The 24,195-nt window shown below is 39.6% G+C and overlaps 1 protein-coding gene across 3 annotated transcripts in view; it reads left to right on the forward strand.

Moving 5' to 3' along the window:
• dbndd1 (dysbindin domain containing 1) overlaps nt 1–24,195 on the forward strand; it is a 34,655-nt gene continuing 10,460 nt past the window's right edge. Inside the window, exons 1-2 of one of the 3 annotated variants that reach the window (XM_043706772.1) lie at nt 1–19; nt 12,898–12,956. In XM_043706772.1, coding sequence (XP_043562707.1) covers nt 12,926–12,956 — 31 coding nt within the window. In that variant the 5' untranslated portion in view covers nt 1–19; nt 12,898–12,925. Of the gene's footprint in view, nt 20–8,596; nt 8,675–12,166; nt 12,531–12,897; nt 12,957–24,195 lie in introns of those variants that run through there. The other 2 variants (XM_043706771.1, XM_043706770.1) reach the window with 2 other exon arrangements.

Below are 24,195 nucleotides of genomic sequence, written 5' to 3' on the forward strand. Positions count from 1 at the left end.
ACACAGTGATGTAACCTCAGTAAGTTTTTCTTTCTTTCTCTCTCGCTCTCTCTTTCTCACCATGTATAAGTGCAGTTCTAATGTCCACAGCTAGGATGGAGGAAGCCTGCTTTAGAGCAGTTGGCCTGAAGACGTGGGCATTTGACACCAGCGAGATTTGGACCTATAGAGCTCAAGTTAATTAAAAGTGTTTTGCCTAGTTGCAGACTCACCATCCCAGCTGGAACTTATTCAGGCTTTGGCATCACATGCCATGTGAGGTGAAGGGGCTGGGCTCCTCTCTGCTCTGAGAGGAAACTTCTAGGGGTCAAGTGTAAGGCTCCTCCTCTCTGTGGATCCTTCTTGGCATCAACTTGTTTCCAAAGGAATAGGCACTTGGAGTTAGGTCAAAGTCCCTCATTCCCATCCTGCCTTGCTTCCATTGTTTGGAGACCAATAGACAACACCATCCACCCAATGTTTCCACTCATTGTTGCTTTTTAGCTTCATCCAGAATGATTAATGTTTTACTAACAACACTACCTCAACTCCCTTTCCTTATTGCCTGTTTTTTCCTAAATGTTGAACACTCTTGACTATTTAGTTCCCAGCTCTATTCGCCCTGCAAGATGTCGAATATTGCAATCACACTGGATGTGATTACCACAATTTGTGCTGTTAATTAGTCTACTTCAGGAAAGGTGATTCTGACTGTCTCTACATGCTCCTCTCCCTTACTCTGGTTTCAAATGGTTACAGGAATGGTTCCAATGATCCCAACAGCCTCTGCAGCAGCAAGATTCCAGAAGAGGGCACCATAGAGCCAGTGTGCACAATTACTACACACACGTAGAAAATAGAAACATCATTCAGTCCATCAAGTCTGCTCTACCAATTAATGATATGGAGGAGCCGATCTTGGACTGGGGTGGACAAAGTTAAAAATCACACAACACCAGGTTATAGTCCAACAGGTTTGTTTGGAAGCATAACGTTTTGGAGAGCTGCTCCTTCATCAGGTAGCTGTGGAGCAGGACCGTAATACACAGAATTTATAGCAAAAGATTACAGTGTTTTGAAACTGAAATTATATATTAACAAACCGAGATTCCTGTTAAGTCTTTCATCTTTTAAAATGGATTGCATGTTTCAGTTCATTAATATGTAATTCCCAGAATTTCTTTTAAGTCACATCCTCAAGATAACTTAAGGTTTTAATTTTTAAAAAATGAAATATCAGCTCAGACAATGCATTAAAGGTGTGAGGTTAGAGTTTGGCTGTATCCCAATCTTGAGTCAGACTGACTCTGCCAATTACATTTAAGTAAGTTGGCTTCCACAGCCTTACATGGTTGGGAATTCCACAGGTTCACCACTGCCTGAGTGAAGAAGTCTGCTCATCTCAGTTCCTATACCCTTTACAGACCACAACCCGTGGCATGATCAGTAATATCTTTGAACCCTGATTGGTCCAAGTATTAAATTATTGGATACTCATTGGCTGGGTGAGGCATTTATAGTGCTTGAATGGTCTGGCCAATGTGCCAATAACAGGTTCACACAGCGGACCATAAAGAGGGCCATACTTCCATAGTGTCTGCCCCTCTTTCAAGGTTACATTTATGCCCGGGTGTCCTTGGAAAGGGAGGACAAGGTGTCCACCAATACTCTTGATGCCTTTACAGAGAGCACTGCATTGCCTGGAGTACTTATCTCCCACCAACTCTATTTTGATTTAGTCTCTTCCCTCTACTACTTTTCCCTCAACTTTCATATAATTGCAATGCTTTTTTTATATTCATTTGTCGAATATGGGCATTTCTAGCTGGCCAGCGCTTATTGACTGTCCCTAGTTATTCTTGAGAAGGTGGTGACAACTGCATTCTTGAACCGCTGCAGTCCATCTGCTGTAGGTAGACCCACAATGTCCTTGGGAATCCAGAATTTTAACACAGTGATAGTGAAGGAATGGTGATAGATTTCCATGTCCGGATGGTGAGTGGCTTGGAGGAGAACTTGAAAGTGGTGGTGTTCGCATCTATCTGCTGCCTTTGTCTTTCTAGATGGAAATAGTCATAGGTTTGGAAGGTGCTATCCAAGGATCTTTGGTGAATTTCTGCAGTGTATATTGTAGATACTACTACTGAGTATCATTGTTAGAAGGGGTGGATGCTGGTGGATGTGGTGCCAATCAAACAGGCTTTGTCCTGGATGGTGTGAAGCTTCTTGAGTGTTGTTGAAGCTGCAGTATCCAGGCAAGTGTGGAGTATTCCATCATTTGTGCCTTAGAGATGGTGGACAGGTTTTGGGGAATCAGGAGGTGAATTAATTGCTATAATATTTCTAACCTCTGACTTGCTGTTGTAGCCAGTGTGTTTATCTGATGTGTCTAGATGAGTTCTACTCAATGGTAACCCTCAGGATGTTGATAGTGGGGGATTCAGTGATGGTAACACCATCGAACATCAATGGTTGTCTCTTACTGGAGATGGTTATTGCCTGGCATTTGTATGGTATGATTGTTACTTTTGTCAGCAAAAGCCTGGATATTGTCCAGATTGATTACATTTGAACATGGATTGCCATTGATGGGTTCTGCATGTAAACTGGGCATTAATTGAAAATACAGGTGAAATAGTGATAGGGGATAAAGGCGGAAAGTAACATGGTGTGTTTTGGTAATAGGATAAAAACATTCAATTGTGCATGAGAGCACTATATAACCAGTTTCTATTTGTAGAAAATGAGGACTGCAGATGCTGAAGATCAGAGTCGAGAGTGTGGTGCTGGAAAAGCACAGCAGGTCAGGCAGCATCCCAGGACCAGGAGAGTTGATGTTTCGGGCATAAGCCCTTCATCAGGAATCATTTGGTTTCTGTTTGATTTCTTTAAATGTTACATTCTATTGTCTTTTGATTATTTTCTTTTGATATGTCAATCATTTAAGATTAACACTTATTAACAGCTTGTTCTTCATAATTTACCTATTCCCCAATTTCAACCAAGATTAAGTGGCACCAGTGCGGGAATGTGTGTATCTGTTTAGTGCATACACTCTCATTTTCCAGTGATTAACTATCACCCAAATGGTCCAAACAATATATCCAAAATATCAAAACAACTACAAGATGACAAAACTCACTATTGAATTTAATTCTAAAATACTATTTAAATATTATATATATTTATATATGCACACATACATACATAGGTATATGTTCAAAGACCTGCTGGATAATTTGTTATTAACTAAATCATTTAAAATAAATTATTTATTTAAGTAAAGGCTGCACTCACTACAAAAGTTTACATTAGCCAGAGCCATAAAATACCAAAACTATAAACCTTTCCATTGTTTTAGGCCAAATAGCTTCCTTCTTACATAAGACTGTTTAACTGACCACACTCAAACAGAATATGATATAACTACTCACTTTCTTAATCAAATCAAAATGGTTAATTATTCCAAAATAAATTAATTCCATTGGACCTACATTTTCTCTCAAGAATCTTTTTGCATATTTATAAAAGTTCATTTTAAAGTCTGTTATTCTGCTCCTTGCAAATTTGTTCTCATTTTCCTCCCTCAGCTGCTTGGTCCTCCTTTGCTAAATTCTAAACTGTTCTCAATCCTCAGGCTTCTAACTTTTTCTAGCAAATGCAAATGACTCCCCTTTGAATCTAATACTAATATTAATTTATTTCATAAAATAAAACAAAGAACTGCAGATCCTGAAGATCTGAAACAAAAATGGAAATTGCTGGCAAAATTCAAAGGTCTGGCAGCAAACATGGGAAGAAAACAGAGGTAGTTTTTCTGATGAAGAATCGCCAGACTCAAAACGTTAACTTTTAATTTCTTTAGTTAGTCATGGTTGGACGACTTTTTCTGTTGTGCTTTTGCATGAGAAAGGTATGCATAAGCATTGCAATGCATACATTCATTCCTTCAACATTAGCCATTACTAATCCACTGTCACACCTTTTAATGAAGTTACACAATCTATCATAGCTAACTTATCCCTCAGTTCTTCTTGGTTCTATTTAGGACTCTAGCTCTGAATTGGACCATCCCAGTGTTGAATCTAATACTAATATTAATTTATTTCATAAAATAAAACAAAGAACTGCAGATCCTGAAGATCTGAAACAAAAATGGAAATTGCTGGCAAAATTCAAAGGTCTGGCAGCAAACATGGGAAGAAAACAGAGGTAGTTTTTCTGATGAAGAATCGCCAGACTCAAAACGTTAACTTTTAATTTCTTTAGTTAGTCATGGTTGGACGACTTTTTCTGTTGTGCTTTTGCATGAGAAAGGTATGCATAAGCATTGCAATGCATACATTCATTCCTTCAACATTAGCCATTACTAATCCAGTCACACCTTTTAATGAAGTTACACAATCTATCATAGCTAACTTATCCCTCAGTTCTTCTTGGTTCTATTTAGGACTCTAGCTCTGAATTGGACCATCCCAGTGAAGTTGTTAATTACCACATCTTATTGCACAGTACCAGATCTAGGATAACCTGTTCCGTAGCAGGTTCTCTAATGTACTGGTCAAAAAAATATCTTGTACACACTCAGGATTTCATCCAGCACAGTTTTATTACTAATGGGGTTTGCCCCCAGCTTACATGTTGCTTCATGCCACCCATGTTACTGCAGCTCCCTTGTCACATGAATCTCTAATTTTATTTTTAATGCTGTTCTCTACCTTACCATCATTGTTTATTGTCACTCCCACTGATGTTTTCTGTCTCTTGTCACTTCTTAGTTCCACCATACTGATACCACATTTAGATTATTTGGAAATATAATTTTCAGTATTGCAGTGATTTTGTCACCCTTTCCTTTTTTTCTGTCCTTCCAAAATATTAAATACCCTTCGATATTCAGTTCCCAGCGTGCTCATCCTGCAGCCATGCCTCTATAATTCCAAACATACAGTGCTCCTTTACAAATATTTGTATTGTTAATTCAAACTTATTGCAAATATTCTGTCCAATTAGATACAATAGATTTTGATTGGCCTTTTAATATTTTACATTTTACCTATATTTTCACCCTGTTTGCTGCTAGACCTCATTTCCTCTACCTTCCACTTCTGCTTTCCATTTTTCGATTTTTCTATCTTTAATTTCTATTTCTCCCTTATCTTCTTTGTCTTCACATTCAGGTTCCCAACCTCCTTCGCAAGACTAGTAACTGCCCAGGTGAAGAGACTAGTCTCTGTCCCATTGGAGTGTAACCATTCAGCTTGAATAGGTTCCAACTAGCCCAGAATAAGTCCCAGGCCTAAATTTCCCACTCCTACATCATCCCTCCATCCACACATTCATCTGATCCATTTTCCTTTTTTGGATTTCGCGAGCACATGGCACTTGGAATAATCCTGAGATTACTACCTATAAGGTCATGCTTTTTAATTTATTTCCGAGCACTCTGATCTTTGCTTATTGCCTATATTGATGGTACTGATGAGGACTATGATCGCTGGCTGTTTATCATTCCCCTTATCAATGTCCTGCAGTCATTCAGTGACTTCCTTGACCCTGGCTCCAAAGAGGCAACATGCTATCCTTGTGTCAGGTCCGTGGCTACCTCTTCCCTTTGTGATAGAATCTCATATCACTATTGCTCTTCTACTCATTTTTGTCTCCTCCCTGTGCAGCTCAGCCACTCCTGGTGTGACAGAATTGCTTCCCACTACATTCCCACCATCTCCCCCAGCACTATCCAGAACAAAGAATCTGTGAGAGGGACATGAACCCAGATGACTCCTACATTACTTGCCTCATAATTGTCTGGTGGTACCTCATTCCCTTTCTGCCTATGCACTATTTATCTGTGGTATGATCACCTCATTGTATGTGCATTCCACAATGGTCTCAGCCTTATGGATGTTCCACAGTGACTCCACCCGCTACTCCAGATACAAAATGGAGATTTCAAATAGTTGCAGCTGGAGACTGTTCCTGTACACATGGCCACACTGGACATTGGAGCTCTTATGTTTCAGAGGTATTGTCCGTTCCTCTGGGTCAGGAATCCTGCATTCAAGTCCCACCTAACCATGCCATGTCTCATAAGATGTCTGAACAGGTTGATTAAATGTGTCACCCTGGACAATGAAAGTGTCCCTGACATCTCAAAGTATACAGAAGGAGCAATCCATGACAACAGGCTGCCCTGCCATGATTTACCCTTAAAGTACTCCATTGCATTTAATTTCAGGTGGCATGGTGGCTCAGTGGTTAGCACTGCTGCCTCACAGTGCCAGGGACTTGGGTTCAATTCCATCCTTGGGTGACTGTGAGAAGTTTGTACATTCTCCCCATGTTGTGTGAGTCTCTTCTGGGTGCTCGGGTTTCCTCCCATAGTCCAAAGATTAGGTTACGTGGATTAGTCATGGGAAGAGCAGGGTTACAGGGATGGGGTGGTGGGTGGAGTTGGTTGGAGTGCTCTTTGGGTGATTGGTGTGGACTCAATGGCCTGCTTCTGCACTATAGGAATTCTATGATTCCTCCAGTAAATTGAAGAAAAAATTCAATATATACCAGGAATTAAAGCATTAAATATATATTAGTGACCTTACCTTAAGTACACACTACTTAACATAAAGGCCATTTTTTTCCTTTAAAGACTAGACAGTAACAATACTCAGCCAATCGAACTTACCAAGGTCACCGCTCCTCTCACACTGTCTCCCAATCCCATTTGATGAACTTATGGTTCCCCTGTGATGTACTCCTTTTGAATTCCTGATCACCTTGTGGGTGAAGGATGAGGAGAAAGAAAAAGAAAACAGCACTTCCCTCTCCTCCTCACCAAACCTTCTGCTCACCAAGCCTGCAGTCATTTCACCAGTGTGTTCCTTTCTTTTCTTTAAAACTTAATCAACAATTCTCTTACATTGATTGTAATGCCATTATAAAGTAAAAGTTGTTTTTAAGTTGAGATACTATCAGAAACAAAATTACAAAATGATCACAACTTGATTTCCATTCTTAGTTAACACACTAAGAATACAGCCATTCTTTTTGTAGTAAATACATAGGTGGTGTCCTGCAGAATCCTCAGCTTCCACCTCTTTAAGGATCTACATGGTAGGAACAGAGACAGTTGTGCAGCGTTTCCTTTCTTTTGTAGACAGATCTGGGACATCAGCTGCCTGTGCCAGCAGACAGCTTAATTATCAGCATGCAATTCCGATTCTAGGGCAGCTGCAATGCACATCCCATGAGCAGGCAACAAAGGTTTCAATTAAATAAGGTTTCTAATTAAAGCCAATAACAAATCCTGTTAGAGAATGTTTTAAATCATGTAATATTTTCAATCATTCTGAGTTAATTTTAGAACCTAAGATAGTTTTAATGTATGTAACCTCTTCTTACTTTATAATGTATGTGCTATTAAATATATCTGTCAATCACTCATATTGGAAAAGGACCAGCTGCTTAGAAACAGGTTCAAATAAGGATGGGAGGATTAACATAAGCCTTGCTGATTTTGAATATAGTCTGTGAAGGGTGTTGGGGAATAACATATTTTACAAGTGAAAAATAAATTATTTATTATGCCATTGTGTAATTAATCTGATCATATTTCTTTGCCCATATGTAATCACAATCAGCTCTCAAGCCTGGATGTTGTAACTATTGCTAACACATTTGCTTTAATATGCACATGAAAATAATGCTGACTGAACACGTAGGAATCATAGTCTTCATTAAATGTACATTCAATTTCAATTTTAACTACCATTTCTTGCTTTTAATTTATCTATTCAGAAGAGAAGGCAGGAATGTGGGATGTTTATGAGAATAGTCCACATCACTTAATAACTAGTGAATAACAATTTTAACAGCCATTGTTATTATCACATAATTGTACATCACAGAAGAAGGCTCTCTGTCCCACTACCCTGAGGGTCAGAAATTGGCTGGTTAACATTCGACTTGAAAACTGCCACATCCTTACAATTGTATCAAAGATCCCGTCCAGAAATTGCCTGCACACAGGCCTGAAACTTCTAGCCCAAAAGCACGAGCACTAACATTAAGGCAAGTTGGACTCCTATATTAAACCCAAGTAATCTAGGTCTTTTATGTGCAAAAGAGGCTGTGTGCCCAACGATAATGACTGCATTATTCACAAAATATTGCAGTGTTGTCTAAACCATTCAGAGTTTTAACTGTATCAATTGGATTTTTATACATTTTGTTTTTATATATGACATTTATGCAGAAAATAAACATGTATAAACTCACATCCATATTCATAACACCGTCATCTATTGTAGAACGCTGTTCTTTAATTCACAGTGGCTGAAGAATAGCATTTTAAATTTTAATTAGATTGTTTCATTTGCATACCTGATTGAATGATTGAACCCAATTATGACACAGTCATTGAATGGTTTGGGAGAAAATACAAAACAAGCAAACCTATGAAACAGACAAAGAAATACAGAAGCCATCTTCCAAATTAATTTGCTGTAGATAAAAAGGTTGGATGTGTGAGATTATCTCATTATTAAGGCTAAGTTATGAGTAACCTTCACATCATTGATTTTGTTTATACAGATGAGCGTACCTAGTGTGGAGTTTAATGTGGAAGAGATCCAAATTCAGAATTTGTACTTGGAAATCAACACAGCCAATTCAGGATTCACGTTGAAATTAATGGCTGGTAAATGGTGTAGGCCTTGACCTCACAGGAGCAGCTGCGCTTTGCTTACCAATTACAATTTGTGCAATTTTAGTTAATCAATCTCAGTGTCAGTTGAATTTTCACCAAGAACTGTGCGCTGCTGTTTCCAAAACAATTACATAGGATAATTTGGCAAACAGATTGATGAGTATTTCATTGATCATGAATAGCAAGGCGATAGAAAAGAAATATTACTGAATATTCTTAGGGTTCTGAGAAGTATACATTTCTGCTCTCGCTGTTGGCTTTTATAAAACCAAGAAAAGAAACTAAATAGAAATGTAGCATTAATTTCAAAATTATTAAGTACAATATTGATGATAGCAGCTTGATGCTTGAGTATTTCTAAATGACTCATCTTTCTTTAATTGTTACTATAGAGATGTAGTCAGTCATCACCACAGCAGTGATGCTGTTGTTACACCTCCGTTACAGTGAGCTACTGTTCTGTCAGCCTCATTCTTCGTTTTTCACCTATCCTAAAGAACCTGCCAAACAGGCAGAAACTCATGGTACCAGTTCAATGTTTTTCTACTTTATTGCACAAGGTACCAAATGTTGCATAAAACATTTAGCACCCCATAGATACATTCTCGAATTTAAGTTTTCACTTTACCACTCTCATAACTGTTTTTGTCCTTGCTTTTAATATTTTATTTTTTATTTCCTTGCTTTAAATAAACTCAGAAGGTATCTTTGTGTAAATTGGAAAATCAGAAAATCAAACAGTGCCTTTGGGCTTAGTTATATCTTTAGCCTGTGACTAAGTGAAAGTAAAAAAAACTCCTCACCATCTTCTCACATGCATTTTTATTTCTGAAGAATTTAAATGTTGACACACTGTCTGACAGCAGTAACAGCACTGGGGCAAATACTTCACAAATAAGGTTCTTGATTCCAACAGATTTGCATTCTGTCACATTCCAGAAAGTGTTGTTACCAAGGGTAACAGCTTAGACTGTTCCAAATTGTTGCTATAATGATTCATCTTTCTCCCTGCAACTGTAGTGAGAATACCACTTTATGTTTGGAAATTTTAGATAAAAATGTTTCCATTCAAATATTCAAAGCTGGAGGCAATGTAGGGCAGCACAAAAATAAATAATCAGCAAATATTACATCCTAGAAAAAAAGCCTGGGGATTGAAATACAAACTTATGGCATAGATGTAAACACTTCAGACAGTATGCACTGATGTTCGCAAAGACAGATTTTTCTTACCGTAAATTTGATTGCTAAAAGAACATCTTTAATATGCCAATCAGCAACGAAATGATATAACTATACTCAAGGAACCATATTTTCCAGTCAATAACCCAGGGTCAGTGGGGTTCTGCAGACCTCGATACTGGGTTCTCTGCTTTCCATTGTATATGGCAACAATGTGGACTTAAATGTCGAAAACAAGTTTGCAGATGATACAGAAGTTGACCATTTTGTTGAAAGCGAGAAAGAAAAATGCGTTCTGTAGAAACATATGAGTGGATTGGTAAGGTAGCTGGAAAAATGGCAAATGGAGTTCAATTCAAAGGAGTGTTAAATAATAGAATTAGGAAAGACAAATAAGGTAAAGGAATACACAAGAAACAGTAGGAAACTAAGCTTTGGAGGGGATCAGAGGACCTGGAATAGATGTCCACTAATCCCTGACCTGGTAAGGTCCTTGAAAAAATATACTGGATTTTCTCCTTAATGAGTTAAGGCATCAAAAATTAAGTAGTTTATGCTGGAACTGTATAAAACATACTTAGGATAGGCCTCTAAATATTTTTATGACTTTAGTCTAACAAGGAGGATATAACTGCACTAAAGAAGACACTGGAGAGATTAATAACAAGGTGCCAAGACTGCAAAGCTTTAGCTGTGAGGATAGGTTGAATTACTTCGCATTGAGTTCAGTGTCATAGGTATGGCTGAGGGGACCTGACAGAGTGTGAGAGGCAGAGACGCTCACTGCACATAAAAATATTTAGATGTACAATTGAAATACTAAATTAACAGTAACATACAGACTGAAACAACTCTGTACAGACTGAAGTAATGTAACATACACACCAAGAACTAAAACTTGGTTATGGTTCTTTTTTCTCTGGCACAGCAGATTTGAATGGGATGAATGATCCCATTCAATGCTGTAAATTTCTATGATTCTCTGATATTTTGCCATCATCATCTCCTGTTATGTCTTATTCCACCAGTCGGATGCACAGTGGCACCCAGTGGGAGGGAGTGACCTTATAAGCCCTCAGAATTGATTTTGGGCCCCAACTCCCCATCTACAAATCTTAAGTTAGGAACGTGATGGAATACTGTTCACTTGCCTTCATGAGTAAAGCTCCAGCAACATTCAGAAGTCCAACACCACCTAGGTTAAAGTGCCTGTTTGATTGACATTGCATCCACTTACTAAAACAGTCACCCTATTCATCTGAGGTGCAAAATGGCTACAAAGTGCAAAATTCAATCCAGCAACTTACCTTGCTTTTCTAACCCTCAACCTGCATCTAGTAAAAGGACAAGTGCAGCAATTCGTGGGAACACCATCACCTTCATGTCACACACGGTGCTGCCGTGGAAAAGCAGGTATATCACCAATGCAGTAGCGCCTCGACATATGAACGACCCCGTTCACGAACAAATCGGTTTACGAACAGGATTGTATGTAAAATTTTGCTTCAATGTACGTATGAAATTCAAGGTACGAACGAAGGTACAAATGCAAAAAGTCCGTGTGCGACCACGTGGTTTCATTGTTCTGCTTTGCTACGCGCTTGTTGAACACAAAAGCTCTTGGGCCCCGCGTGATCTCATTCAGTTCGTCTTTGGCGCGTGCGCTGTGAACAGCGTTCGTTGCTACGTCCAAGCATTCTTACGCTATCCGAACAATGGGAAAAATTGATTCAGTTCCGGGACCCGGAACGGATTAAGTTCTTAAGTCGAGGCGCTACTGCATATATGAGAGTTCTTTCCCATCAGGCACAGTCGCAGTCCAAGAAGATGGTTTACCACCATCCTATCAAGGGCACTAATGAATGGGCATTAAATGCTGTTCTTGCCAGCAATATCCATATCTCATTAATGAATAAACAAAACACCATTTCATTGATGTATTGTGTGTTGGCAGCATTTGTCTCATTAGCCTTAACCATCCCAGTAAACATCAGTGTTATAAGGTAAAAAGTATTTACAGTAAATTGTTTTTCGGATAAACTGTGACGAGAGAGCAAGAACATAACGTGTAGTGAAATATTTCATGTCAAGATAGATTGCTTGGGCCATTAGACGCAAGAGTTTTACGAGGCAACATTTAAGGAACTCTAACGTTAACTTTGTTATTGACTTCATATTTTCTTCCAAACAATTTATGCCCTGTAGACTCACTCTGCAGTAAAATTAGATTATTTTTCAAACTCTTTTTCTCTCCACATCATAAGACCAATCTATTGTCTACATGTAATTTAAGAGTTCACATATTCAGTCAAAACAGTATTTGTGGAATGGCGCTGCATTTTAAGTTATTTTCCCACCCTCTCCAGTTACATTATAGCACTGGCCCTGAAAAATATTTTTTATTGGAGTGTTTGGAATTGAAACTATAGTGCGTGTGACTTTCAGCTCTAATTGGGAAATAAACTGACCCCTGACCAGACATGATGCTTAACGTAAGTCACATTTTTACCAGGGAAAACTATCAGAAAAAGCTCCACCACAGACGATGTTAAAAAATATCCCTGTGGGACAATGTAACAAAAGATGGTGTAGTCCATATGAATGATTGGTAGTTTAACGTTGAAAAGCTGCAATTTTTTTCTACTTCTGCATGATACCACGATGTGTAAGTAAATTCATTCAGAGTTTGGCCGCATTACTAGTGAGGAATTACGTGATTCATGAGTGAGATATCGTTTTGAATGGTACACCCCAGTCACAATTTCTCTGGGCTGGTTGCCAGAGACCGTCTGCAGTCCCCCCCTCCTCATTTGCAATGCAATGCTTACTTTGCACTCTAATCTCCCAATTTGCAATCTGATATGCTTCCATTGCATGGTTTTTTTGTGTGTGTGTGCTGGTGCAATGCTCAGGTCTTTGAAAATGACATGCTTGCTTTGAGATCCGGCTGGCGTTGATCTTTGGCACTACAGCGGTATTCTTACGGACTCGCCTTTTTTCTCTCTTCTCTTTCCTTCTGATGGTGCTTGCAGGAAGGTGGGATCGAGTCAGACTGTCTGGATGGAGAAACAAGGAGGGGCAGTAGCTCAGGGTAAGGAGCTTCTTACACAAAAACAGAATTAACCCTTTATATCGATCTGGAAGTTCTTTGTAACCTGCAGAGGTGAATATGCTTTTCACCACACGTTATGTATAGAAGTCATACTCATTAAAATATGGTTTGTGGATTCATTGTCAAGTCAAGAATATTTGTGACATACAAACTGGAAAGAAACAGTTTACTCATCTCTTCAGCGCGAGTCCAAAATGAAAGGGTTGCGCCCCTAAGCATTTACATTCATATCTTTGTTTTAATGTTCACTTATTACAAAACAACTATCCTGTAAACATATTCCTAAATGAACTCCTAGTCTAATATCGAGCTCAATAACGGTCAAAAGCTTGTTTAAATTTTATTGACATTTCATGTAGTCGCTTTTTAATATCAATCAGTAAGAATTGGTCTTCCGCAGATTTAATTCAAAATAAACTATTCATTCAAGACAGTTAATTCAGTGATTTCTAACAATTTGAAAACTACACAGTCCCTGAAGAGTATGTCTATATTTTGGGGCTGCTATAAGTTGAACTCTAAGGATTTTCTTTTTATTTTAAAAAATGTTTCATTTAATGCATATTTAAAAATGTTGGTTACAGTAACGAGACAGAAGAATTGGATTAGAACACTATGGTTGGGTGCCGAGGTGTCTGTGTGTGTGTGTGTGGTGAGGAAAGTCAATGTGTTATCCACATCAATATATTATTTGCTTAAAGTATTGATTCATTGTTGAGGGTTGGTTTTATTGGTGCCACTAGTGATCTCTAGCACTCAGCCGTTATTCACCTGAACTTTGACTTGAGCAATGACAAACTATTTAACCACGTGGACCACCACAGCTGAACCAAATCCTATTCTCAACCACCTGTTTGTTAAGATGAAAAAGGGAGAAATATTGGCCGATTTTCTCCTTTTATAACCCAAGATGGCAGAAACTGATTGTAACTGACTGCGCTGTACTTTTATACATCAGTAATATCCATTGTCCTACTTTGGACTGGAGGAAAATTAGTTCATACTTCTGTTACCAACAGCTGACCTGTGGTCCCTGCTAGAACATTCACATTTGGAGGTTGGAAACAGAGTGAGGAAAGACTGGGCTTAACTGTGACTGCATTGCACTCTCCTAACTGCATTGCAATGAGGAGTAATTCATGAATACTCATCTCTGCTGCCTGACTGGGGTATCTGGTTGTCTGGAAATATACTCCTGGATCACAAGCGTTAGAGGAGAAAAATTAGTGGAGACATGGAGATGAACAACTTGAATTATACAGCACTTCAACAAAGCCTTACACAAATGATATTTAATTTGTATAAAAGGCAAAACTGTTGGGAACAGAAATATGAACTACATTTCCTCCTGTCCAAAGTAGGAACAATGGATATTACTGATATGTAAAAGTACATGTAAAAGATGGATCAGAGAATGCACCATAACTGTGTTGCAAACATAAACCTTTGCTTGTCTAAGTGAACACCACAAGAGAAATAATTCTGTTTATCCATGTAAGTTCCCTTCTGTTCATGCATTTATAGAGCAGTCAGCTGCTTTCCAGCTTGTGCCGTGATCAGTCTTGCAGTCTTCAAGAGGTTGTGGTTTCCTCCAGTTAAATATTAAAATGATTGAAGCCATTGTATTCAGTAATGGACACAAATTCTATACATTCACAACAATTCTAGCCATTGTCTCGGGTCACTGTGTCAGACCGAATCAGATTGATGTAATTCCAAATTGACCATGAGTTTCCTCAAGCCTTTCCCACAAAGACTGACTATTGTCAACTTTAATCATTGCCTGTCTCCAACCCCTACCTCTGATATCTGTCAGTGAAAGCATTATCCATATATTTATCACTCAGAACATCACTGCAAGAGTTTCTCTAGGTTTCTTCCTAGATTCTGTCAGCCTAGCTCCATTGTCAGGGATCTATCCTCAATCATAAAATCAGAAGTGGGATGCTCATGAATGATTGAAAAAAATTCAGCACCCTTTGCAACTCTTCATATACTGAAACAGTCCATGGCAGGACCCTGATGCAACAAGTAGCAGTTGTAGCATACAAGTGGCAGGCAATGACTAACTTTAATAAGAGAGGTTCTAACTAACTGTCATGGATATTCAACAACATTTACCATCAACGAATTCTTATCATCAATATTGCCATTGGTAGGGATTGCCATTGTCCAGAAATTGAACTCGACAAGTAACACAGAATCATAGAGATATACAGCACGAAAACAGACCCTTCGGTCCAACCCGCCCATGCCGACCAGATATCCCAAACCAACCTAGTCCCACCTGCCAGCACCTGGCCCATAACCCTCCAAACCCATCCTATTCATATAGCCATCCAGATGCCTCTTAAATGTTGCAATTGTACCAGCCTCCACCACTTCCTCTGGCAGCTCATTCCATACACATACCACCCTCTGTGTGAAAACGTTGCTTCTTAGGTCTCTTTTATATCTTTCCCCTCTCACCCAAAACCTATGCCCTCTAGTTCTGGACTACCCCACCCCAGGAAAAAGACTTTGTCTATTTATCCTATCCATGCCTCTTATGATTTTATAAACCTCTATAAGGTGAACCCTCTGCCTCCAACAACCATAGCCTGTTCAGCCTCTCCTTATAGCTCAAATCCTCCAACCCTGGTAACATCCTTGTTAATCTTTTCTGAACCCTTTCAAGTTTCACAACATCTTTCCGATAGGAAGGAGACCAGAGTTGCACGCAATATTCCAACAGTGGCCTAACCAATGTTCTGTGCAGCCGCGACATGACCTCCCAACTCCTGTACTCAAAACTCTGACCAGTAAAGGAAAGCATACCAAATGCCTTCTTCACTATCCTATGTACCTGTGACTCCACTTTCAAGGAGTTATGAACCTGCACTCCAAGGTCTCATTGTTCAATAAAACTCCCAAGGACCTTACCATTAAGTGTATAAGTCTTGCTAAGATTTGCTTTCCCAAAATGCAGCACCGCCCATTTATCTAAATTAAACTCCATCTGCCTCTTCTCAGCCCTTTGGCCCATCTGATCAAGATCTTGTTGTAATCTGAGGTAACCTTCTTCGCTGTCCATTACACTGCCAATTTTGGTGTCATCAGCAAACTTACTAACCATATCTCCTTTGCTCACATCCAAATCATTTATGTAAATGATGAAAAGGACCCATCACCGATCCTTGTGGCACTCCACTGGTCACAAGCCTCCAGTCCGAAAAACAATCCTCCACCATCACCCTCTGTCTTCTACTTTTGAGTTCTGTATCCAAATGGCGAGTTCTCCCTGTATTCCATGACATCTAACCTTGCTAATCAGTCTCCCATCTGAACCTTGTCGAATGTTTTACTGAAGTCCATATAGATCACATCTACCGCTCTGCCCTCATCAATCCGCTTTGTTACTTCTTCAAAAAACTCAATCAAGTTTGTGTGACATGATTTCCCACGCATAAACCAATGTTGACTATTCCTAATCAGTCCTTGCTTTTCCAAATACATGTATATCCTGTCCCCCAGGATTCCCTCCGTGGGCGGCACGGTGGCACAGTGGTTAGCACTGCTGCCTCACAGCGCCAGAGACCCGGGTTCAATTCCCGAATCAGGCGACTGACTGTGTGGAGTTTGCACGTTCTCCCCGTGTCTGCGTGGGTTTCCTCCGGGTGCTCCGGTTTCCTCCCACAATCCAAAAAATGTGCGGGTCAGGTGAATTGGCCATGCTAAATTGCCCGTAGTGTTAGGTTAAAGGGGTAAATGTAGGGGTATGGGTGGGTTGCGCTTCGGCGGGTCGGTGTGGACTTGTTGGGCCGAAGGGCCTGTTTCCACACTGTAAGTAATCTAATCTAATCTAAAAAAAAAACTTGCCCACCACTGACATCAGGCTCACTGGTCTATAGTTTCCTGGCTTGACCTTACCATCTTTCTTGAACAGTGGTACCACCTTAGCCAATCTCCAGTCTTCCGGCACCTCACCTGTGACTATCAATAATACAAATATCTCAGTAGGAGGCCCAGCAATCACTTCTCCAGCTTCCCACTGAGTGTCAGGGTACACCTGATCAGGTCCTGGGGATTTATCCACTTATATGCATTTAAAGACATCCAGCACTTGCTCCTCTGTAATATGGACATTTTTCAAAATTTCATCATGTATTTCCCTACATTCTATATCTTCCATGTCCTTTTCCACAGTAAACCTTGATGCAAAATACTCATTTAGTATCTGTCCCATCTCCTGCGACTGCACACAAAGGCGACTTTGCTGATCTTTAAGGGGCCCTATTCTCTCCCCAGTTACCCTTTTGACCTTAATGTATTTGTAAAAACCCTTTGGATTCTCCTTAACTCTATTTGCCAAAGCTATCTCATTTTCCCTTTTTGCCCTCCTGATTTCCCTCTTAAGTATACTCCTACTGCCTTTACACTCTTTTGAGCATTCATTCAATCTATCTTGTCCATACCTGACAAATGCTTCCTTCTTTTCCTTAACCAAACCCCCAATTTCTTTAGTCATCCAGCATTCCCTACATCTACCAGCCTTTCCTTTCACCCTGACAGGAATATACTTTCTCTGGTTTCTCGTTATCTCATTTCTGAAGGCTTCACATTTTCCACCCGTACCTTTACCTGCGAACATCTGCCCCCAGTCAGCCTTTGAAAGTTCTTGCCTAATACCGTCAATATTGACCTATCTCCAATTTAGAACTTCGACTTTTGGATCTGGTCTATCCTTTTCCCTCACTATTTTAAAACGAATAGAATTATGGTCGCTGGCCCCAAAGTGTTCCCCCACTGACTCCTCAGTCACCTGCCCTGCCTTATTTCCCAAGAGTAGGTCAAGTTTGCACCTTCTCTAGTAGATACATCCACATACTGAATCAGAAAATCTTCTTGTACACACTTAACAAATTCCTCTCCATCTAAACCCTTAACACTATGGCAGTCCCAGTCTATGTTTGGAAAGTTAAAATCTCTTACCATAACCACCCTATTATTCTTATAGATAACTGCGATTTCCTTACAAATTTGTTTCTCAATTTCCCTCTGACTATTAGGGAATCTATAATACAATACCAATAAGGTGATCATCCCTTTCTTATCTCTCAGTTCCACCCAAGTAACTTTCCTGGATGTATTTCTGAGAATATACACCCTCAGCACAGCTGTAATGCTATCCCTTATCAAAAACACCACTCTCCCTCCTCCCTTGCCTCCCTTTCTGTCCTTCCTGGAGTATTTGTATCCTGGAACATTAAGCTGCCAGTCCTGTCCTTCCCTAAGCCATGTTTCTGTAATTGCTATGATATGCCAGTCCCATGTTCCTAACCATGTCCTGAGTTCATCTGCCTTCCCTGTTAGGCCTCTTGCATTGAAATAAATACAGTTTAATTTATCAGTCCTACCTTGTTATCTGCTTTTCCCCGCCTGCCCTGACTTTGACTCTCCTTTGTTCTCAACTGTACCAGTCTCAGATTGAAATCTTTCCTCACTCTCCCCCTGGGTCCCACCCCCTCTATCCCCCCCTCACCCACCACCACCTTACTAGTTTAAATCTTCCCAAGCTGCTCTAGCAAATATCCCTGCCAGTATATTAGACCCCTTCCAATTCAGGTGCAATCCCTCCTTCTTGTATGGGTCACTTCTACCCCAAAACAGCTTCCAATGATCCAAAAGTGTGAATCCTTCTCCCGTAACACTAGCTTCTAAGCTATGCTTTCATCTGCTCTGTTTGGATCAGGGAAGTGGGACAAGTTTCATTCGGGATTATATTCGGCAAAAAGTTAATTTGTTTTTAAGATGGGGGCGGCACGATGGCTCAGTGGTCAGCACTGCTGCCTCACGGCACCAGGGTCCCAGGTTCAATTCCAGCCTTGGGCGACTGTCTGTGTGGAGTTTGTACATTCTCCCCATGTCTGCGTGGGTTTCCTCCAGGTGCTCCGGTTTCCTCCCACAGTCCAAAGATGTGCAGGTCAGGTGAATTGGCCATGTTAAATTGCCCGTAGTGTTAGGTATAGGGGTAAATATAGGGGTATGGGTCTGGGTGGGTTATTCTTCAGAGGGTCAGTGTGGACTGGTTAGGCCGAAGGGCCTGTTTCCATACTGTAGGGAATCTAATCTGTTTACCATTTGTTAGAATATATTAAGATAATCTTTCCAAATGCCAAACTCAATGCAGTTGTCTCTTTTTACTAAGTTATTCATTACACCACAGAGTTATTTAATTTTGCTAAAATCAACAGGGACTAGCCTGGCACATGCTGAAGGATTTTGACCAGACCTCAAGGTTTCTGCAAAGGTCACATGCTTGCAGACATGGGTACAGTAGTTTGCAATTCCCTTGCAAACAACCACAACTAACAAGGAGACTGAGTAGAGAGGCATGTAGAGTAGGACAAGCTATTTAACAAGGTGTGGTGTATTGAGCAACATGCAAGGAAAGCTGCACAATTACTGGGATCTGGAATTTGAAGTATCATTCAGTGATGCAGACCAAACCTTGAAGTTCTTGTGGTACTGCATCCAGATCCTAAGAGTTAAATGCCTGGAATTTACCACTGTATGGTCCCAGTGCCTTTGCAGTTGGGCCGTCTTGGCATATTGATGGAAGCAATTTGAAAGGGGAAGCAGGCTCAGCAGAGTAGAGCATATATAAACACAAATGCACTCACTGCACTGATTTTCTCCCCCATTCGCCTTCCTTTAGCAGGCCTGATCTATCTTGCCTAGGATTGATTCTCTTTAATAATTAACCTATATTGTACTTGCTAATCAGTATTGCCAATCCTTTGCTGACTAAAGCCCAGTTTATTCTTTTTCCTTATTTTTCTGATCTGAGCTTCCAATCTGTTCACTTTCTATTTGAAAATTGAAAAGTAGCTGCATCTTTAATAATCTTTTAGAGCATTTTTCAAACTTTTATAGCCAAAGACCCCATTTCATGGGAAATTTTTAAGCCTGCCTTGTTCATTATACAACAGCTCAATTTAACCAATACCTTATTTGAGGTAATGTTTCATTTATATTCTGCAAGCTTGCTTTAAAATGCACCAGCACTTGCTCCAGTCAGAGGTGCAGGCTCGCTTTTAAGGACAGCAGGTGGTCTTGAATTTGTGCTGGCATCCTCATGATTGAATACTTCCTGCTCTCATTGGCATGTTGACAACAATCTACTTAGTACTCACTGTATGTTCTTTTTGTTTAAATGGGCAGACAGCATGTAGTTTGCATGTTGCCGGCATCAGAATAAACAAGCACAGTTGAAACATGAGTTGCGATCCTTGTTTCCCCTTTTCAAAGAGTTACTGAATTTAGAGACTGGATGTGAAGATGTGTGTGGAAATAACTGGCTAAATTAACAGAGACCACATTCTAAACTGTTCCTTCTCTGCTGTACAGTTATTGTGCCAGAAAATCATCAACATGACTTTAATTTCCCAGTTGGTAGATACATAGATATATAGCATTAGCAAGATTATGTGCAAGAAATATAAATGCATAATCACTTGGGAGCAGATAATATTTTGTTATGAACAAAGGCTAAGTAAGTGATGTACTAAAGAATTCATAGATTAAATTACGGAGTTCTTTATTAGTGACTAAATAAATTCTTTATAGACATGATGCTTTTTGGCTTGTAGCAGAGTCAGGGAGGGGTATATAGACAATTAACCTGTCCATTAAACAAAAGGAATCCTCCTGTCTTCTGACAACTATCAAAGAACATTGATAACTACTGAGAAGGCTGTGATTCATACAATCCTCTCCTCCAGGTATAAGGCCACAAATATGCGATGTTGGTGGTGGCAACATCACAGACTAACATTTATATTCCACAGACATTTGTGAGTGTGGTTAATGATATGATAATGAACAGATAATCTGTTTTTGTGATGTTGACTGGAAATAGTAATGACCATGACACAAAGGGTAGTTATCCTCCTTTAGGGTGCAAAGGAATTAAACCTTTTGAAGGAGGCAGTAAGGGAGCGGTAATGTGGCTGGACTAGTAATCCAGAGTCTCAGAGGCTAATATTCTGGGTTATAGATTGACATTACAGTATGCCAGATGGTAAAATTGGAATTCAATATAATGTGAAACTTGAAAGGGTTCAGAAAAAATTTACAAGGATGTTACCAGGGTTGGAGGATTTGAGCTAAAGGGAGAGGTTGAACAGGCTGGGACTGTTTTCCCTGGAGTGTCGGAGGCTGAGGGATGACCTTATAGAGGTTTACAAAATTGTAAGGGTCATGAATAGGATAAATAGACAAAGTCTTTTCCCTGGGGTGGGGGAGTCCAGAACTAGAGGGCATAGGTTTTGGGTGAGAGGGGAAAGATATAAAAGAGACCTAAGGGGCAATTTTTTCACACAGAGGGTGGTACGGATATGGAATGAGCTGCCAGAGGAAGTGGTGGAGGCAGGTACAATTGCAACATTTAAGAGGCATTTGGATGGGTATATGAATAGGAAGGGTTTGGAGCGATATGGGCCGGGTGCTGGCAGGTGGGACTAGATTGGGTTAGGATATCTGGTTGGCATGGACGGGTTGGACCAAAGGATCTGTTTCCATGCTGTACATCTCTATGACTCTATAAAATATCTAATGCGACCATTGTTCATTGTTATAAAAGCCCATCTGGTTTACTAATGTCATAGAGTCATAGAGATGAACAGCATGGAACAGACCCTTCGGTCAAACCTGTCCACGCCGACCAGATATCCCAACCCATTCTAGTCCCACATGCCAGCACCCAGCCCATATCCCTCCAAACTGTTCCTATTCATTTACACATCACTATTTACACATCACTATGTTGAGACCATCACTATTTTTTCTCATTTTTGGTTTAGAATTGTGAGTTAGTTGAGAATTGAACTTTGAACAGCAGCTTGATTTGAAAGAGAGAACAAAAGAGTGGTGTTTGCTGTTGGGAACTGGCCTGGAAAGATAATGCTTTATGTTGGTTCCAAGGACATTGTAGACAATTCAGCACAGAGATGTTGTCATGCTCAGGGATTGGCAGCTGGTTAGATGCTGAATTGGTCAATTGAGGGAGAATGTTAAAACAGAAAGAAACATGTGAACTGCTGCTGACTGGGATTTTAGGCAGGAGGCGATTTTGCTTTAGAAACTACTGGACTGGGAAGCAGCTTTTTTGGTTTTGCTTAACTCTAGTTATCCCCCAGTTTTTAACGTATTGAAGTTCTGAGAAAAGAACCCCAGATTGTAAGAAACAAGTAAAAGTCTCCAGCAGTTTGCAGAAATTGTTGATTTTGGAATTCAATCAAGATACACAGTCCTACATGTATGTAACACAAACAATCTTCAGAGGATTTTATGAAAGCCCTGGTATTCATTGTTGAAGTAGTATTCAACTGGCAAATTATAATTCTTTTATCTTTAGAAAAATGTATACCTAACTGGGTCTGTCAGTCTGTGTGTAAGATGGTGTTTATATTCAAAGAAGATTGGGCTTAGATCATAGATATTAATTAGTTTGCCTTGTAGTTTATCTCTGTTTTGCTAAAATTATCTTTGTGACAATAAATTGTTAACTTTTGTTTAAGATATAAACTTGGTGTCCAAGATCCATTATTCATAAACTCTGGTTAGGAACAATTGACCAGTTTTCAGGTTTATTTAATATTTTAATTTCCCTGTATTGTGAGTCCAGTGATAGATAGGCTGATTTAGTTTGGCTTTCTATCCCTGTGTCATAACAGGAAGGAAACCTGGCTCCCTAATTGTCCTGACCGACATGTGGTTCCAGATCCACAGCAATATGGTTGACTCTTAATTACCCTCCGTCATGGCCTAGAGAGCCAATTAACTCAAGGGCAACAAATGTTGGCTTTGCCAGTGACATCCATATCCCATAAAATAATAGGAAAAAAAGCAGGCAAATGAGACCTCAATGTAATATGCTATCTAAAAAAAATGCAGAGCTCCCTGAGTACTGCATTAGAGTGTCAGCCTTCATTTTATATGTTCACCCCTGGAGTGGGACTTGAATCCAGAATCTTGTGGTTCAGAGGCAAGAGTGCTACCCACTGGGCTACAGCTGACACAAGGTCAAAATCAATGCGGTAAGTAACAAATTAATATAAGATAAAATTTAAAATATCCTTTCATGCAGAATTATCAATTCCTTTATGTAATTTAGGAAAGTCTTGCTTTTCATCTTTGATGTAGACTATCATTACATTACAATGGACTGCTTCCTCAATTGATGCTGCAGAAAATAAATATGTAATAACTGTGGAACACAGAATGAACAACTCACTGTCACATCAAGATAAAACCAGTAAATGTTGGGAACTCACAGTAGTCTATCAACATTTGTATGAAGAACAGAAGTAGCCAGAGCAGGTGTCAAGATGGGCAATCATGCTTGATAAGCCTCATACAATTCCTTGTTTGTGGGTAATGATAAAGTTAAGTAAGGAAAATGTTGTGTATGCACGCACCATACCTGACCTTTAGAAAAACGTTTGACAAGGTATCACATGGAGAAACACAAGAGATAAAGTAAGGTAGATAAAGTACAGGCAGGCCAGCAAACTGAAGTAAGAATTAGTGAGAAGGAAGAAAATAGAGAATAAGGGTTCGATGTTAATTCCTGGCAAAAAGGGGGCAATAGTTTGGAAAGACCTAATCTTCCCTTGTGGGAATCCTCTATCTCCACAAAGAAAAACATATTTTTCCTCACTCTCTTTATGTCTGGGTCCTCTTCTGATTTGGTTCAGTTAAGCAAGCAACATGCAATGGCTTCCATATACAAGTTGGAGTTAAAGTTATAGTCAGGACCTCCTGGTACAATTGAATCCTAAACTGTATACTTATACTGGCTTTGTGCAAGCAGCTTAGCTTCTGAACTAGAAGCCTACAGAAGACCTGAGGTCTATAGATACCCCAGCCTATCCACACAGTTTCTCCTGGGGCTGGCCAGGGTTTCTGGAATCATTAGATTAAAATAGTGAGATTTCAATGGATTCAGTTTAGGGTCAGTTCTCTTACTGTCTGTATTTGTGAATATTAACAATTTGGAGTCCTAAGGAAAGTGACATCAAAATTTACAGAGGCTACCAAAATATAAAATACAGCTCTTTTGTAGATCAAAGGAAGCTGTAAAGGGATATTGACAACATGAGAAAAAAAAACTAAAAAAAAATCTATAGGTGGAATTCAGTATCAATGTCAGTAGATGTGAGGTGATATATTTTGG

Source organism: Chiloscyllium plagiosum, chromosome 17 (assembly GCF_004010195.1).
Source record: "Chiloscyllium plagiosum isolate BGI_BamShark_2017 chromosome 17, ASM401019v2, whole genome shotgun sequence".
Classification (NCBI taxonomy): Eukaryota; Metazoa; Chordata; class Chondrichthyes; order Orectolobiformes; family Hemiscylliidae; genus Chiloscyllium; species Chiloscyllium plagiosum.